The 18017-nt window shown below is 41.0% G+C and overlaps 1 protein-coding gene across 3 annotated transcripts in view; it reads right to left on the bottom strand.

The window, feature by feature from the left end:
- LOC138602804 (syntaxin-binding protein 4) overlaps nt 1-18017 on the bottom strand; it is a 74100-nt gene that overhangs the window by 5613 nt on the left and 50470 nt on the right. For 2 of the 3 annotated variants that reach the window (XM_069674378.1, XM_069674376.1), the window contains exons 12-18: nt 16160-16248; nt 12651-12747; nt 7108-7235; nt 6775-6867; nt 6137-6202; nt 5818-6015; nt 1069-1185 (exon numbers count right to left, since the gene is read on the bottom strand). In XM_069674378.1, the coding sequence (XP_069530479.1) occupies nt 1069-1185; nt 5818-6015; nt 6137-6202; nt 6775-6867; nt 7108-7235; nt 12651-12747; nt 16160-16248 (788 nt within the window). The remainder of the gene's footprint in view (nt 1-1068; nt 1186-5817; nt 6016-6136; nt 6203-6774; nt 6868-7107; nt 7236-12650; nt 12748-16159; nt 16249-18017) is intronic. The other variant, XM_069674377.1, reaches the window with a different exon arrangement.

An 18017-nucleotide genomic window follows, 5' to 3' on the forward strand; every position in this document is an offset into this window, starting at 1 on the left:
CTGAACTGCTGAGAAGTGCAGGAAGATGTGGACAAGATCACCGCTGCCTCCACACAAACCTGCCTCACCTCAAGGAGATTCCTACTCCAGCCGCGCATGGGCCAAAAACTACAGAGACCGACACAAAGCTCTCCATACTGCACGCTCTCTATGATACAGCAGAAACCGAGACACGCTCATACACACGCAACTAGGAGGTAAATTAATTACCATACTCAAACTTAACTCCTTGTGGCACCGACAATCAATGTCCACAGATGTTAAAACATCTGTGTCCATTACACACAGACAGAATACAGCCATGTGATCCAGCAGCAACAATAAGTCAATTAACATTTAAAGCCTACCTGTCTTTGATGGTCAGCATGCAGAACTTTTATAAACTTAAGATCCTGTCCTTCTGGAGATTAAATCATTAATGCTGTACCTCGTGCGTAAATGTACACAGCATGCCTCTTTTCTTTTTCGTTTCTGTTGGGCAGTGGGATTGCTTCAGTGGCTTTAACATCAATCCGTGATTCGACATATCGTACAGTTACCTTTGTTTTTTTCTGCGTGTTCAAGGACACAGTGGACAGAAAAAAGTTGGGGTTGGGTTTATATAAGAAGAATGACTAAAATCCACCATATAAATAGCAACATGCAACATGAAAATACGCTAATGAATAATCCAGGTACTTAAGCCAACCTCTTCGGCCTCGGTTTGCGCCCAGATTGTGCACCGTGTAACTAGCAAAAGTGCGTCAGACACGCCCTAAATCACTTGTCGCCATGCGCTTTAGACTGTGCGCCTTCCGCCGTCTAAATAGGGCCCTCAATGTGTTCCTCAGTAGCAAGGAGGCAGACTGGCTCCATAACAGTTGGGGAGACTGGTAATAGATGTAAATGTTTGGAACTGTCATGGTGTTTTAGATTGACTTAGGCTTTAGACTGCATGGATTCTGCTATTTATTAACCATACGAAAGAAATAGATTCTCAACTAACCTGATGGCAAGAACCTGAAAACAAGGCTCTTTAATCCTTATTCAACATAATTTTAATATGGGGGTTTCCAGTTCAAGTTGTACCTGAGCAAAGCCCAACAGTTTCTTGTTGGAGACCTCTAGATGTTTCCTGCTTATCTCTGACTTCCTTAGCTGGCAGTCAATGGTTGTCAGCCTCCTGTTTAGTTCCAGCACCTCCTCCTGCAAACACACATGACACACATCCAATCAATAATTCATGTAAATGTGTGCATTATAACAGCAGCTAACAATGTTGTGTAGAAGAAGCAGGTTAACCAGACAAGATCAGAGAAAAAAACATTGTTAGTTTTATGTCTGGAGAGGGTTCATTATACAAAAAATTAACCTTGTCTGTTCCTCACCTCCCATCTATGAAACCTTAACGTGGTGGAGGGGTTTGCGTGTGTGTTGACCTGGGAGCTGTGTTGTCCAGGGCACTAGCCCCTGGTAGGGTCTCCCAAGGCAAATTGGTCCCAGGGGAGGGACCAGACTAAGAGCAGTTCAAAAAACCCCTATGAAGAGGCAAGAACGTGTGACAGCTACTTCGCCGGATCGGGGAGACCGGGGCTACCCCCTGGAGCCAGACCTGGGGGGGATGCTCGTTGGCGAGCATCTTGCGGCCGGGCTTTTGTCCATGGGGCCCGGCCGGGCTCAGCCCGAACGAGCAACGTGGAGCCGCTGCCTTGTGGACCCACCACCTGCAAGGATAGGCGTAGGGGTCGGATGCATTGTAAATCGAGCAGCAGGCAAAGATGGGGGCCTTGGCGTGCTGATCCCTGGCAGCGTAGACTGGTTTTTGGTACGTGGAATGCCACCTCTCTGGTGGGGAAGGCGCCAGAGTTGGTGCGGGAGGTGGAGCGTTACCAACTAGATATAGTTGGGCTCACGTCCATGCACAGCTCTGGTTCTGGAACCAATATCCTGGAGAGGGCAAGGTGCCACTGAGGACATTGTTGGGCTGTAATGGCTGACACACCTCTTCAATGTCGCATGGAGGTCTAGGACAGTACCTATGGAATGGCAGACCAGGGTGCTGGTTCCCATTTTTAAAAATCTGTCCCAACTATCAGGGTATAACACTACTCAGCCTCCCAGGTAAAGTTTTTTCCAGGGTGCTGGAAAGGAGGCTCCGGCCGATTGTTGAACCTCAGATACAGGAGGAACAATGCGGATTCCGACCTGGCCATGGAACAGTGGACCAGCTCTTTACCCTGGTAGGGCTGCTTAGGGGGGCATGGGAGTTTGCTCATCCAGTCTACATGTGCTTTGTGGACTTGGAGAAGGCGTATGATTGTTTCCCCTGGGGGGTCCTGTGGGGGGTACTGCGGGAGAATGGGGTACCAGGGACGTTGGTAAGAGCCATCTGGTCGCTGTATAACCAAAGTGAGAGCTGTGTTCGCATCCTCGGCACAAAGTCAAAAACATTCCCGGTGCGTGTTGGCCTCTGCCAGGCCTCTTGTCATCGATTGTTTTTGCGATTTTCATGGACAGGATCTCAAAGCGCAGCCGGGGGGAGTAGGGTTTTCAGTTTGGGGACCTCAGAATTTCATCTCTGCTTTTTGCAGATGATGTTGTACTGTTGGCTTCATCAAGCTTGGACCTCCAGCAGGCATTGGGGCGGTCTGCAGCCGAGTGTGACGCGGTTGGGATGAGAGTCAGCACCTCCAAGTCTGGAGGCAATGGTTCTCTGCCGGAGTTTGGTGGAATGCCCCCTCCGGGTGGGGAGTGAGTCTCTGCATCAAGCGAAGAAGTTTACGTATCTCGGGGTCTTGTTCACGAGTGAGGGTAAAATGGATCGTGAGATTGGCAGGCGGATTGGTGCAGCATCAGCAGTAATGCTGGCATTGTACCGGACCGTTGTGGTGAATAGGGAGCTGAGCCTGAAGGCAAAGCTTTGGATTTACCAGTCAATCTACGTTCCAGCCCTTACCTATGGTCACAAGCTGTGGGTAGTGACCAAAAGAATGAGATCGCAGATACAAGTGGCCGAAATGAGTTTCCTACGGACAATGTCTGGGCTCAGCCTTAGAGTGGGGTAAGGAGCTCGGAGATCCGGGGGGAGCTCGGAGTAGAGCTGCTTCTCCTTTGCATCGAAAGGAGCCAGTTGAGGTGGTTCGGGCATCTGGTTAGGATGCCTCCTGGGTGCCTCCCTTTGGCGGTTTTCTGGGCACGTCCAACTGGGAGGAGACCCCGGGGCAGATCCAGAGCTCGCTGGAGGGATTATATATCCCCTCTGGCCTGGGAACGCCTCGGAATGGAAAATGTTGCTGGGGAGAGGGACGCCTGGGTCACCTTGCTGAGCCTGCTGCCACCGCGACCCAGCCCCGGATAAGCAGAAGATAATGGATGGATGGATGGATGGATGGATGGATGGATGTTCCTCACCTGACAATCATTGCTGGTCTGTAAAATATATGTATCCATGAAATGACGTGGATTCAGGGCCCCAAGGGCTAAGTGCTCTATGCCACACACTTACTGAACACTTGGTATTTTAGAAGATTTCTCTCTGTCATTAATATAACCTCTGTGCTGATAACTGCTCAGTGGAACTATTGTATTGTTTGCTGTGCTTGAGAGCCTACTGTTCATAAGGTAGAAATATATTCCTGTTTATAACTCTATCTAAGACTATCTAATGGGGTTTTAAATGCTTAAATCTTGCTTAATAAATTGATGAATTTTCTCGACGAGACTGAAAAATGCATTGAGTTGAATTTGAAAATCATCTCATCACATTTTGAAATGTCATCAATGATTGTTTCTTTGTTAATTTTGCAATATAATTTACAAGTTAAAACACAAACTGCATTAAAACAGGTAGAAGGAAATGCACTTAATGTCCTCTCTATGGAACGCAGACTATCTACACCAGCTCTCAAATGAGACCTGCTGGGTCTTCATGAAGGACAGTTACTGTCTCTTTATCAGTCGAGACAGTTCTGATGTTATTGTCCCTTCAGTTTAGGTTTGAGTGAAAAAACATGCTTCATTAACAGCATAATTTATTCACTAAGTGTTTTTGCACTTCTGGTGCTTTGTTTTTTAAACTGATACACCTGATGCACAAACTTTCCTTCAACCAAGCCTAAGAGCTTTTTTGCAATACTTTGAAATACTTATTTTAAATGTTTTGCCGTCAGGTTTTTTTAAAGTGCAAAAACCAGAATATGCATAAAAAACAAGTATAAACACAAAAACTCTGTCTGCATAGAAAAGGAAGGAGGAAAGAAAGAGAGAGAATTAAGAAAGCAGGGAATTGATATGAATTAAAGTTAGAAGGACGAAGGAAGAAGGGGTATTGGATGATCAAAAGTGCTAATCTGAGCAGTTGTCAAATTATTTCTTGTTCCTCAGAGGAAAAAAAGTGGAGGTTTCAAACACTGGCTGTCCTAATTTCTCTCATCAACTGTGGCACTGCTCTCAAAGCTCATTACTGTGTTGTGGTGTGTCAGTGTACAGTCAGGATTTCCATATGATTTACCACCTGAGGATTTACCACCTGAGATAAAAAGCCACAAACAAATATAAAGACTTCTTCTCATCAAAGCATGCTGCTAATGAAAACAGAGGCAGAGCTCTGTGGCTCAGGCTGCATGGCTGTTTGAAATGCAGCTTGATGTGTTTCACAAAGATCAGGCAACAACAGCAGGCAGCACACTGGCTGTGCTGAAGGGCCTCCAGCTTATGACAGAGGATGGCAGGAACACAGAGCACAGGAAAAGCTTGGCTCGATGCTTTTTGAATCCCACGCAACATCATATGCAGAAGGGGTTCTTATTGGCACAGTCAATTGTTGGCTATGAGCCCAAAGAGAGGCTTTTCTTATACACAGCAGCTTTTGATGTTTACCCCTTGTCTGCAGGTGATACAGTAACTCAGAGTTATATCCATCAATTGATTGTGCGAGAAAATGATTATAAGAGACGGTCAAGAAACTGAAATGATATCCACTTTTAAATATTTAGGGGTTTTAATAAATGCTCGTTTGTCTTTTAAGGAACACATTCAGTATGTTACTTAGGATCTTATTAGAGAAACAAGTCTTGCTTCTCCTTATGTGAAACAGAAACTAGTTTAGTCTACTTTTTGACTGTCCTTGACTTTGGAGATATGTTGTATATGACCCTCATGGTCATGGTCATGGTCTTCATACACTGGACATTGTATGGTCAAATTAGATTTTTTACAAACTGTGGTTTTCTTACTCACCATTGCTTTTTTTAAGGTGAATTGGACTGTTTTTAAGTCCACACCGACTCAGGCACTGGTATCTCTTCATTTACAAAGCCATTCTGGGCAAAATTCTGGACTGCATTCCCCCCTGTTAATCTTGAAGGATGGAATTCACAACCTTTGTTCATTGGACACAGTGCAAAAACAGTGCAGTGTTGTTCCCAAAGTCAGAACTGAATTGGAAAACAAAGCTTTTAAGTTTTCTGCACCTACAGACTGATTTAAAACTGCAAAACGTGGTAAACCTAAACGTTTTTAAATCTTTGGTGAAATCTATTGAGATCTGTGGGTAAATATTGTATCTGATCATTTTAATGTTTTTTTTATCTGCTGTATGACTTTGATTGTTTATTGTTGAAACTGTATGTTGCTGCTGCTCTTGGCCAGGTCTCCCATGTAACAGAGATATCTGATCTCAACAGGATAAACCTGGTTAAATAAAGATTAATAAAACAAAGAAATAAATAAAGAGAAACACAAGCGTCAGACACATTTCCAACAAGTCTGTGCAGTGCAGGCAGCAGAAGGTAAGGGAGATTCATAACAGAACCAGTTAAATACCTGCTTGAGACTCACCTTAGTGGCCTCCGCTCCTTGTGCTTGCCTCTTACTAGCCAGCTGGTTCTTCAGGTCTCTGATCTCAGCCTCCAGCAACTGGATGACCTCCTCATAGTCCTGCTCTGCACTGCTGGCCTGGCGCTGCCCCGCCTCAGCCTCGGCAGCTTGCAGACGACTCTTCAGAAGGTTATTCTCCTCAACAGTCAAACATGCTCTCTGAATGGAGAAAAAAGATTTAACTAGATTCAACACCCTAACTGATAAATTAACAAAGTATGTTTTGCGTCTCACTATGGGCACACTGTAGTCCTACATGTTTTGATACACTGTCTCTCACCTCAGAGGTCTTCTGTAGCTCATCCTCCAGGGTTTTTTTGCTGTGTTCCATGTCCTTCAGCATCACCTGCCAAGAGAGGCAGCAGATGAAGCCTAGCAGGCTTTTACAGCCACAAAAGGCTCAGACCTTCTGTGGTTCTGAAACCAGATTTTATTTAACTTGGTTAGCAATGTTCATTTTCTGTGGTAGATTGCATCTTTAGCACTTAGGATCAAAAAAGTGCAACCACTTCCAAGGGTTACATAGGAAAAGATGCATAGTTTGTGTTTTACACAACTGTGCCAGAGCTGTATTTGCGACATTAAGCAACTGCAAACCAAACATTGCATTTGACTGCGAAACTACAGTTTGACATATTATGACTCAAGAAAAGGCAATGTACTGTAGATGGCAATGTAAATATTCACACATACACCCCTTTTGCTGGTTAACAGTTTGCTGGTTGTGCAAAAGACTAAAGTAAATCTTCTGCTGAGACGTTGTGTTCAGTCTTTGTCTCAGTTAAATGTTAGATGATCCAAGATAATTCAAAACAAATAGTTGAATAAATTGGAATTGTTTGATATAACTGAAGCTGTTTGAAGTTCACATAAGCTTTAACCATCACTTACACAGTGTGTGTAAGTGTTTATGTTCACCTTGAGCTTCTTCATCTGCGTTTGCAGCTGCTTCACTTCTGTCTGAAACTGCTCCATCTCCTCACTGCTGTAGCTGCATTCTGATTCATATGTCTTCAGACACACACAAACATAAATGCACAGACACACATTAAAAACTGATAGGACTTTGTGTTTATGTGTATAAACAAGAGCCATGTGTGTGTTTTCTCTTTATCCTAACTCTTCAGGGTCAGTAAGAGGAGTGTTATGACTCACACCTTCATGGCAACAAATAAAGCCAGACCTGTCAGTTAGTTTTCTTTTTAATCTGTGTAAGAGAGTTGTTTGTAAGATACTGTATGGACCACTTACAGGGGAATGAAAGGCTGACGTGTCCATCAAGCTGGCAGCTTCATGATAGGAAAACATGAAGGGACCCACCCCTAAACCAAGCTCATCAAGGTCCTCCTTAAAGATGTTCCGGGTGGCATCCATGAAGTCTGAGAGTAAACAGACAAGCGAAAAAATAAAATTGCAGGGTTATTATGGCCACTAGAACACCAATGAATACATCTAAAGGTATGGATCAGTATAAATTTATTTTTATTATTAATGAAAGTGTATCAAAGGGACATTAAGTTTCCTTACACTTTTTATGTCAAAGTAAGTTTAATAAGGTCATCATTCGAACATTCAGCATTGTTAAACTAATCAACTGTCTCTCTTGCTTGTTTTGTCATATAAAGTTGTTATTTTGGCTTGGAGGATGTGAGGCATAAGTTGGTCTCAGTCCTCAGATGTTCCAGTTGTGTTCAGCAGAAACATACAGTACTTTCCACTTTAGTTTTGCTTTTGGGTTGAACATTGGGAAGCTGCTTTATTTTTTCACTTCTAGTCATTGGAGGCTCAAACTCAGACATACGTATGTTCCCCGTACAATGGGTGCCATGGTTGTTGCCATTGCAATCTAGACCTATCCAGACCAAGATGGCTGCTAAGGACACGAGTGGTTTGTTAGGCTCCACTCAAGTTCTCCACATTTTTACAAACCTTGTCATTTCTTGGTGATTGACCTACATCTCCTTATGGACAAATTACACCACATGACAATTCTAAGCAAGCAAAAATCCTCAAATTGAAGCTGGTTGTTTGAGGAAAGGATTGTATGCCGCTTCTCTGTTGCTTGCTCCTACTGGTTCCTATTGGACATTGCTTAAAACCTAAACTCACTACATCGAGCTGAACATGGTGAGAAAAACTATGTTGATCAAACAAAACTTCATTTATTTAGACATGGATATCTTACCCTGTACTCCATCTGTTCATTGACAGGACTGAATAAACATGAGAAACAGAACTCTCAACACAGCACAGTGAGTGCAAAGTTTTATACCGGCCCGTTACTACTAGCTGGTGACATTCATGACATGTACATGTAAATGAAACACAGACACATACAACTTATAAACATGTATTTATTGATTTTCAAGTTTTTAAAACATGGCAATTAGCAGAGTGTAACAAGATGTAGAATACTCAAACTAAAGTTCAACCACCCTCCCCCTCCCTAAAAAACACCAAAAAAAGGACATCTCCATTGCATCTGAATATTTTGATTTACATTGTTTAGTCTAACTGGAGTGATGTAAGTCTTCTTAATCAAGTTATACTGATTTAGTTTGAGATGGGTATTTATTGTAAGGAGTTGAGCCATTGAGCATGCTTCTCTCCACTCCCTCTCTTAGATATCTTCTTGCAAGTCATTTATCCATTTAGTTCTTTTATGTTCAGTAGAATCTTTGTTCGGTTTTTTTTTTTACCTTTATCTCAAAGCTGCTTTTACACTACATGTCACATTCACCCATTCACACACACAGTCATACACTGATGGCAAAGGCTGCTACGTAAAGTGCCCAACTGTCAATCATTTATCACGTTCATACCCGTTGGCTATGCCGCTGGGAGCAATTTGGGGTTCAGTGTCTTGCCCAAGGTCACTTCGACATGTAGCCTGAGGGAGCTGGGATCGAACCTCCGACCGATTGGAAGACGACCAACTCTACCACTGAGCCACAGCCGCCCCTCTGTGTATAAATGAAGCTCCTCAACTGTAAATATTTTAAAAAGTGTTTTTGAGGTAGGCCTATGCAATATTTATTTTTAAGTTTCTCAAATGACAACAGTTTGTTATTCTCATACAGATGAAAAACTTAATAAATGCCCTTTGATGCTTACATTTTAAAGCGCTGGTCTCTTTAGCCAAGGCAGAAACATTCTCTCATATTGGTGAAAAGCATGACCCAGAAACAATTGTATTTCATGCCAGACATTAATTGTGTTTCTCACAAAAGGGTTATTAGTGAGCTTCTTTATGTTTTTGAGAGGTGCAGACAACAAATAAGTATCAAGCCTTTGGTACAAATTCTTTCAACTTGCACCCTTTGTAAGGAAGGCTCAGGCAAGAACCAGTACAATGCTGCCCTAAGTTGAGCAGCCCAAAAGTACTTGTCCTGGCCATCTCTTCTTTATCTTCCTGGTTTCATCTGACAGTAAGTGGGTTTCTGGAAGATAAACTACTGATGTATTGAGTTGTTTAAGCCTATTTATTACCTGTTTCACTTTAGTTCATTTAAATTAACCTCTAACATTCCAGGACGTAAACTTTAGGTTTACATTAAAAGTCATGTCAAACGCAATTAAGAAGCCTATTAGGGATACTAACCATGTCACAGATTAAATGAAAATAAGCACAGATGTATTTGCATGTCTTTATCCCACTCTTTGTAAGAAAATGTACATTTTTAAACCTATAAAAATAAGCCCAACTCCGCCTCCCCAAACGAGACAGCGAGATGTCCCTTGTAACATTAAGAGCTAACTAGATGCTCAACTGATCCACTAATAAAGAGGAGTAGACAAAAACTGGCGGGTCATCAACAAATCAAACTCCCATTTACAATCAGCATAATGCACTAAGCGAACAAGAAAATATAGCAACATGTGTATCTGGCTGCTGTGCGGGTTAAAGACCGCATCAATGTACACTGATGATTAACAAATTAACATATTGGTAATAGCAACAGGAAAGCAATATTACAAAGTGAATTAAGTAGAAATAATACCTTTCTTTAGTAGCTGAAAAAACAAAGTACAAGTCGAGCCTCGTCTGTTGCTGCCGGAAAGTTCTGTCACCATGTTGTTTATCCCAGTGTAATCCCGCAAGCCGATCAGCCTTCTAAGTTTCCAGGGGTCCGTTTCACGAAGCAGGTTTATTGAAAACTCTGAGTCTGTTAACCCTGAAATGAGGGAAACTCTGAGTTTTCCGTTTCACAAAGGGAGGTAACTCAAACCAGAGAAAGAGGGGTAACTCTAGCCTGTTTCACAGAGAGAGGTAACTTAAGCTCTCGGTCAGTTACCGTAGTAACAGACTCTATGAACCAAACCTGGTCGGGAGCAGGTTTTCTTCAGGAAACTCTGAGTTTCGTTCCGTCTCCTCCTTCTAGAATACAAAAAACCCTCATTCGACTTCCTCATTTATTCAGCCCGTCTCACGCGTGTTTGAGCGGTTACAAATTTAAAAAAAAAAGAAATGTTGCGTCTCTGTGCTGCTCTGACCCCTTTGAAAAAGTCTTTTATAATTATGATAAAAAAAATCAAAAGACAAATCTGTGTCAAAGTCATAACTTTTAGATTTTTCCACCACTACTGCCGAGAGCACTCAAATAAGACGTTTAAGAAGTTATTGGATTTTTTTTAAACTAACACAATTCAGTTTAATCAACATAAATTATAATGTATGTGAAGTCAGCATCATGTTAGGGATAAAGCTAATGCACATTAAAACTGGCACTGAATGATATTTAATCTGTTTAATATTTAAAATATGACTGAAGTGAGGTTCAGCCATGAGCCTGTTCTGCCTGAGCCGCACCTTTGAATGATGTTCTGGTATTTTATTTTTAACTGCTTCCATGTACGTTTTTTTCTCCCGCTGGATTGCTCCTAAATTAATATACATTTTAGCTTCCGGTCGTGATTAAGTATTAAATAAATAGACCAGTTCAAACTTGCGCATTAACTCGAGCAGCAGTTTCTTCCCACGCCACTTCTCTCTCTTTTGCAGCTGCAGCCGTGTTACTTTATTTTTTCTAAAATCATGCTCGCATTCGCTGAACGTCCACATGAGGATTTCGAGCTCCGCTGGTGTGACGTAGGAGGACCTCTTTTTGTGTACCGTTGCCATGGTGAATCGTGGTGTCGGGGCTCCATTAATGCTGGCTTTTTACAGGCAGCGTGCACGCACTTAACTCCGGGTGAACCTACTCAGAGTTGATTGAACTAACTCTGATCAGCTGTCCTGGAACCGAAAACTCAGAGTTTCCTATCTCAGAGTAGATCAACTCAGAGTTCAGGGTTAGACTCAGAGTTTGTTGAACCTGCTTTGTGAAACGGACCCCAGGTCTTTAATAAATGATTCCATGCTTGAAAAGTCAGAAAACAGGCGCGGTTTACCCTAGTAAAACAGCCTCAATTTAGCAGGATAGATGAGGCCCCAGGCTTCGTTTAACATCTGTGAAGTTCTGTGGACAGGTCTTGGAAGAACATGACACCATGATCCTTAAACATGAACTTCCCCATGTTCCTAGCTGCCTGCATGACTCGGATCTTGTCTTGAAAAATTAAGAACCTTATTATCATGACTCATGGAGCAGAGGATTGGGCAGTCTGTGAGCCCTTACAATAATCAGCGGAGCAGGGAAGGTCTCCGGACCCAGGGCATCAGTTAGTCATTTCTCCAGAAAAGCAACTGCATTGCCCTTTTCAACTTTCTCCGGGAGATTCACCAGTCTGAGATTCAAGTGGCAGTTCCTGTTTTCTTGGTCATCCGTTTGCAGATGAGTTTAGACACCTGTTTCTCCAGGGATGTGATTTTGGAGTTATGGCGGGCGGTCGTCTTCCACGTCACCAATCGGATTTTCTGCCTATTCCAGTCTCCCAGAGAAATCTTTGAAGTCCAACTTGATCCCATTTCTTGCAGTCAGAGCTCTGTCAAATCTGGAGCCGAAGTAGTCTTTCAGGGCCGTGATTGCTTCTAAAATCCCCATTGCATCTAATGCTTATGCATGGGTAGTGGGCATGCTAGCATCTTCCCCTGTTTCTTCAGGCTGCTCGGTGTGGTTCTGATAAAACCTTAATTCTTATTAATTTAAAAAGAGGAAAACTAATGCATCTTAAATGACAAAATCACTTTTCCCCATGGGTCAATATTCTTGGCCCTCTGCTTTTCAGTCTGTTTATGAATGACTTCCATATTACTTGCCCTGAGGCCGGCTTCCAGCTTTATGCAGATGACGTGGCCATATCTACCCCTGCTAAGTCACCTAGCAAGGCAACTGAGGTCCTAACTGCATTTAAATTAATCAGGCACTATGTACCACTTCAGGCAGCTCAGTTATTTATGCACTCTATCATTTTAGTCTCTTATTTCGTATATTGTACCACAGCTTTACCCTTTTCAATGAAAATCTGGGCCTGAAAATAATGGACAGAAAACCCGGTTCGTGGCATCACTGCCACTAAGTTTTGAGAGCTTTTACACATGTATGTTTCCTCAAATTTTCATATTTCAAATGTATTAGAAATTTAGCCCCTGAACATCTTTCCAGAGACTTAAATGTGTGGAGCACTGGTTACAGAGTCATAATGCTGCACTTTGGCTGTGTACGTAGATACAAACATAGTGCTCTATGGTTATGCAATGTGACACCCTACAAAGGTGACACAACCAGTTACTGACATGCTGCCGTCACAAAGTCTGTGTCTCTGTTTGACAGGTTTTCAAGCCAGATATTTCACCGTGCTGTTGACACAAGTGGAAGTGTGAGTGTTTTTATGTTTCTGTACTTGTGCTTTACCTCCATAGGCCACAGTGCCTTGTGGGTCTGTAATCAGACTCTGTCTTAACCTCTTCCTCTTCTCTTCCGTGATGACCAACCCGAGGAAGGACAAAGCCTAAAGGGCCGAGACCAAAAGATAAACAAAGATAGAAATAAGGACTACAAAGGACATCCTTTTTTTTTTTAGCATAGTGCCATTGCTACAACGAAAATAGGAATGACATGCCACTAAAATGCAGCACACACAAGTTATTGTGGTTTTATTTTACATAAAATGTTTCTTTAAATGCTTCCTTCGTAGGATTTTGTGTGTCCAAAGTCTAAAACATTATATTCCTCTGTGCTAAAGAGCTCCATTGTCCATCAGACATCATTAATCATCCATCAACCCATAACTTTGCAGTGAGCCATAACAAGGATTTTTTAAAATAATGAGTCCCGATTTAATTAAGGAACCTCACCATCCCTAAAAAGTTTGACGTTCTTTTTTAAACTTCGAAATTAAAATTCACAATTTACAGTTATTTATCATCAAAATATCTGCAATTGTTTGACACATGGGAAAATGTCTTTATATACTACTTGTGAAGATAATGTGATATTATTAATGTAGAAAAACTAATAAATTAATCTTTTAGTGAGAATGTTAATGTTAACAAATAAACTTTTAACCAAATGTGTTGAAAATATTTAAAATCCACTTCTGACTATAATACAGGCATCATCTTTTCTGTGTTTACAGTAACATAAGATGATAAGATGATAAGACATAGCATAAGAAATACATGCAATGTTATTTATTTCAATTAAAATAAAAGCGTAATTACGTTTGTCATAAAACTGTCAAATGAGTATTAAAAAGTATAATATTGACTCTAAACTATATGTGAAAAGACCTCAGAAAGTCTTATTTGAGACTGTAAAATGTATATTATTTCTTATGAAAACCACACATTTTCTTAAACAGTACCGCATTAATGTATAATAATACATACAGTAATACAATAATAACTGGTAGCTCAATTTAGTAACCCTTACATTTTGCTCACATTGGCTTTACTTTATGATAGGTTGAGCACCCCCAAATGCTGTACAATTCAAAATAATGAAATTTCAAATTCACCCTTTTTTTCTTTCCAACCCCCTTTTAGAACTCATTATGTGTAGTCACCAGGCCTACATGAGCAGCTTGGCTGCAGCAAGTAAAAAAGATCTATGGACAGCCTTACTGACATCATAACAGCAATATTACACCTTTCTCTGCTGCTGCAATGACTATATCTGTAGCAAATGTAAAAGATATATATGTATATATATATATATTTATCTACTTCTGCTCACGGAGGTTTGTATCGGCATGCTATCCACAACATTGGCTGCATCGCTTCCTGATTTCTCAAACTACGAGGCGGGCGGTGGGTAATAATAATATAACGCGAGTTAATCACGCGTTAAAATAATTAGTGGCGTTAGAGGGAATGTGCATTAACGCATTATTAATGAGTTAACTTTGAAAGCCCTAATATATATATATATATATATATATATATATTTATTTATTTTTTTAACTCTGTCTGGATCTGTTTTAGATTAAGAAAGATAAGACAGACTAAAATTAGATATGCACCTAGACTGTTTCTTCAACTGACCCTTCCTCATCTTGACTTGACTCACTGACTTCAATGATTTCCTCAACCATCAACCTGTCTGATTAAAGCTTTCCCAAGGGCTGCTTAAGGAAGTATTAAAAAAGATAAAGAAGTTAGTACTTCTTTAACTACATACTGATAGGCTCAGACAGAGCAATAATGGCTTCTGATTGGCTCAGACAGAGTTATGCTTGCCCCTGGTTGGCTCAGATAGTGTCCTGGCTCATGACTGGCCAAAAGGAGAGCTGCCCATGTTATGTAATGGCTTAGAAATTGTCTTAGCTGCTAATTGGCTCAGTCAGTATCATTTGCGCCTTTTTGGATGTGAGACAGTATAACTGCAGCAGATTGGTTCAAAAAGAGAAAAAGTATTGCATCTTCTGACTGTCGCTGATGGTGGCTAAGATTCTGATTGGCTCAGACAGAGCTTTCCAGTCTTATGATTGGCTCAGCCTGTGTCCTTGCACCTGATTGGTTAAGACAATGTGTAGTTGCTCCTGAAATTATAAAATATAGTGTCCTGGCTTCCGAAAGGTTCCAGCAACGTTTAGTGGTGAAACAGTGTTTTGGCTCCTGATTGGTTCATTTAATGTGGCCTGGCTCCTGATTGGCTCAGATAAACTGTCCCACTTCTAATAGGCTCACTCAGACAGAGTGTATGTGCTGCTGATAGGCTAGACAAAGTGTTAAAACTGATTTGGTTGAGAAAAGTTTAGTTGCTCGTGATATGCTAGAAATAAGTGACCTGACTTCTTTGTGGTTCAGATAAAGTGTCCTGGCTCATGGTTGGCTAAAAGGAGACGGGCCCATGTTTTGTAATGGCTGAGAAAGTGTCCTAGTTGTGAGTTGCTGAAAGAGCTGTGCATGTTCTGTAATGACTTAGAAAATGTCCTGACTGCTGATTGGCTGAGCCAAAACTATCCTGGATCATGATTGGCCCATACCATATATTAGCTGCTTATTGGCTAGAAAGAGAGAACTGTTTATGCTCTTGATTGGTAGAGACAGTGGTCTGGCTTGAGATTAGTTCAGACTGATCAGTCTGGCTAAATACGAATGTTTTCAGGGGGGGCATGCCACTACTGTGTGGACCCCAGTACCCATAAAACCCTGCACATCTCCCTGATCTACCATTTCGGCCTCCATGATTCTGATCTGTATACTATGTACAGCAATCAACGAATGTTTATACTTGTATGAGACACACTGACTGGGGCCTCTGCAGATGGGGTGTGAGCTACGAGCATGCTCAAAGGCACTTATGCTAACACATTGCCATATTCTCTGTAAGCAATTTCATTTACAAAGGAAATAGAAATCTTTTTTTTCCCAAGTTGATAAATTATCCACTTATTATAGGTGTAATATTCCCTGTTGCAGCCCCTCAGCAGTGTGTTAAAACATGTTGTCATATATTATCAGCTTAATATGATAATAACAGTCATTCTGTTGTGCTGTTTACAGAGAGTAAGGGATGTGTCTGCCAGTTGCCCTGGACAACCAGTAATTAACTTGTCAAAGCGGATAAGAGCTGGATTATTCATGATACATATACTGTATATCAGGAGAGCCAGGCCTTTGTCTTACAATATTAAATCTTTGGTCAGAAATATGACAACCAGTAATATATAGAAAGCTAAACATGACGGTTAATGAAACCTGCCCTCAACCCTTAAGCAGCATGAAAAGGAAACATTTATGAATAAATTATGGTCATAATATGTTAGTGCTATTATCAATAAGACCACATACAAGGCAAATACACCTAAAGCAAGATGTAAACACACCACAGCTTGCATAAACCACACCAAACATGCCAGGAGAAATATTTGCATCATGGCTTTACATTTAATTCTCTGACAGGAGAACTGTACTCACCAAGTCTAACTTGTCTGATTTGAGGCGTATGTAGGGGTCCAGAGTTATCTTAGGTTTGGCCCCTGTTGGCGACCTCTGGCTTGTTGAACCTAGAGAAAGAGAAAATGATGGGAAGGGTGGAGATAAAAAAAAAGGAAGTAAGTTAAAGAAAAATATTTTATAATAGGACGCACAGACCAGGAGTCTACATTTCCATGTAGAAAAAATATGCATAATGCAGACAATACACTGTTTGCAAGCTGAAACTGTGGATATTAGCCTTTGCAGTAAATAGAATTAAAAGAGTATCTGAGGCCACAGCACATATATTTACAATGGATTTGGTGATCATGGATGTTGTGTTGATAAAGGAGATGTGTGTGTGTGTGTGTGTGTGTGTGTGTGTGTGTGTGTGTGTGTGTGTGTGTGTGTGTGGTGTGTGTGTGTGTGTGTGTGTGTGTGTGTGTGTGTGTGTGTGTGTGTGTGTGTGTGTGCGTGTGTGTGTGTGTGTGAGTGAGTGTGTTTGGGTGGGAGACTGCAAAGCAGATGATTAAAAGTAGAGGAGTGGAGGAAAGGTGGATGATAATATGGATGAGTGTGAGGCACAGTGAGAGAGGGGAGGGCAGACAGCCAATACTGATATTAATTTTGATGAGTTATCTGTCCCAGATTTGGGTTTGCTTGCTTTGGAAATGGGAACATTTCCTCCGAGTGTTGGGCATGAGCTGATTTCCATGACTACCCCCCTGGCTGTTGTTTATGACTTAAAGACTGGCTGTCTGTCTTTTTCTTTAAAAATCCACGGCCTACTCTAAAGTGTTTGTAACCCTCCTAGACATACAGCAGATAGTTGTGATCAGCCTGTGTAACTAATTTCACCATTTACACTAAAGAGATTCTTCAGATTATGTTTTGGATGATAGACATTTTACAAATTGTATACTCCATCATCCCTTGGGTAGAGATTCCCCAGACTCCCCACACACAACCACAGTGTCAGTTGTTCAGTTAGGGGAAACTGGAAAATTTGTGAAACACTGTCTACCACATTTTTTTTTTTTTTAAATATTCATGCCTTTCTGTTAACAGTAAATTGCTGTGCTGTACAATGTAAGCTACTTTATGTTGTTAACAGCAAATGAAGTCAGCAGATGAGTGCAGTGCACATATAGTACACACATTGCACACACATTCATTCGTTCAACATTCATTTTCCACCCACAAGTCTTTCATTTTTTCACACAGTTCTGTTATAAGCCATCTCTTGCCACTTTCATGGTATCGCCATAAAGACCACCGTTGTATGTCTCATTGTATGAAACATAACACGAGTAATTAAAGTTGGAAGTACATATTTCTTGTTTGATGTTGAAATTTGGTTGATTATTCGCTATCCAAGTGTAAAATTGAAATTGAACGTGTGATGTGCTTGATGGATAAGATGTATTCTTTTACACATTATAAGTTTTATTACATTCTCTTCCTGAAATCCACCCTGAAAACAGGCAATTTAGGGAGGATTTTAGTAACACAATGCAACTTTATGCACATACAGTGTATTTCATTGGTTGGTTGAAGATGATCAACTTAAAGCAAAGTTGTAGAACAGTAACAAGAAAAACAAATTAAATGCAACTTTACTTAACATGAGTTGATATTTAATTAATGACACTTGCTTTTCATGAACCTAAAATAATTCCAAAACTATTTAATATCATGAATGAATGTTGCATTTTAGTTAGAAAAATATTTTAAGCCAGTATCTGTTAACCTCACCACAAACTGCTGAAATCTGCCATGGCTAGCAACTGGCTTAACCAATAAGAGCCTGCAGGGGAGGTAAGTAATCACAGCACCTGGGATATAACCTTGACTGGGG

This window comes from Semicossyphus pulcher, unplaced genomic scaffold, assembly GCF_022749685.1.
Source record: "Semicossyphus pulcher isolate SPU_LCO1_2020_fin unplaced genomic scaffold, fSemPul1.0.p SCAF_23, whole genome shotgun sequence".
NCBI classification, from domain to species: domain Eukaryota; kingdom Metazoa; phylum Chordata; class Actinopteri; order Labriformes; family Labridae; genus Semicossyphus; species Semicossyphus pulcher.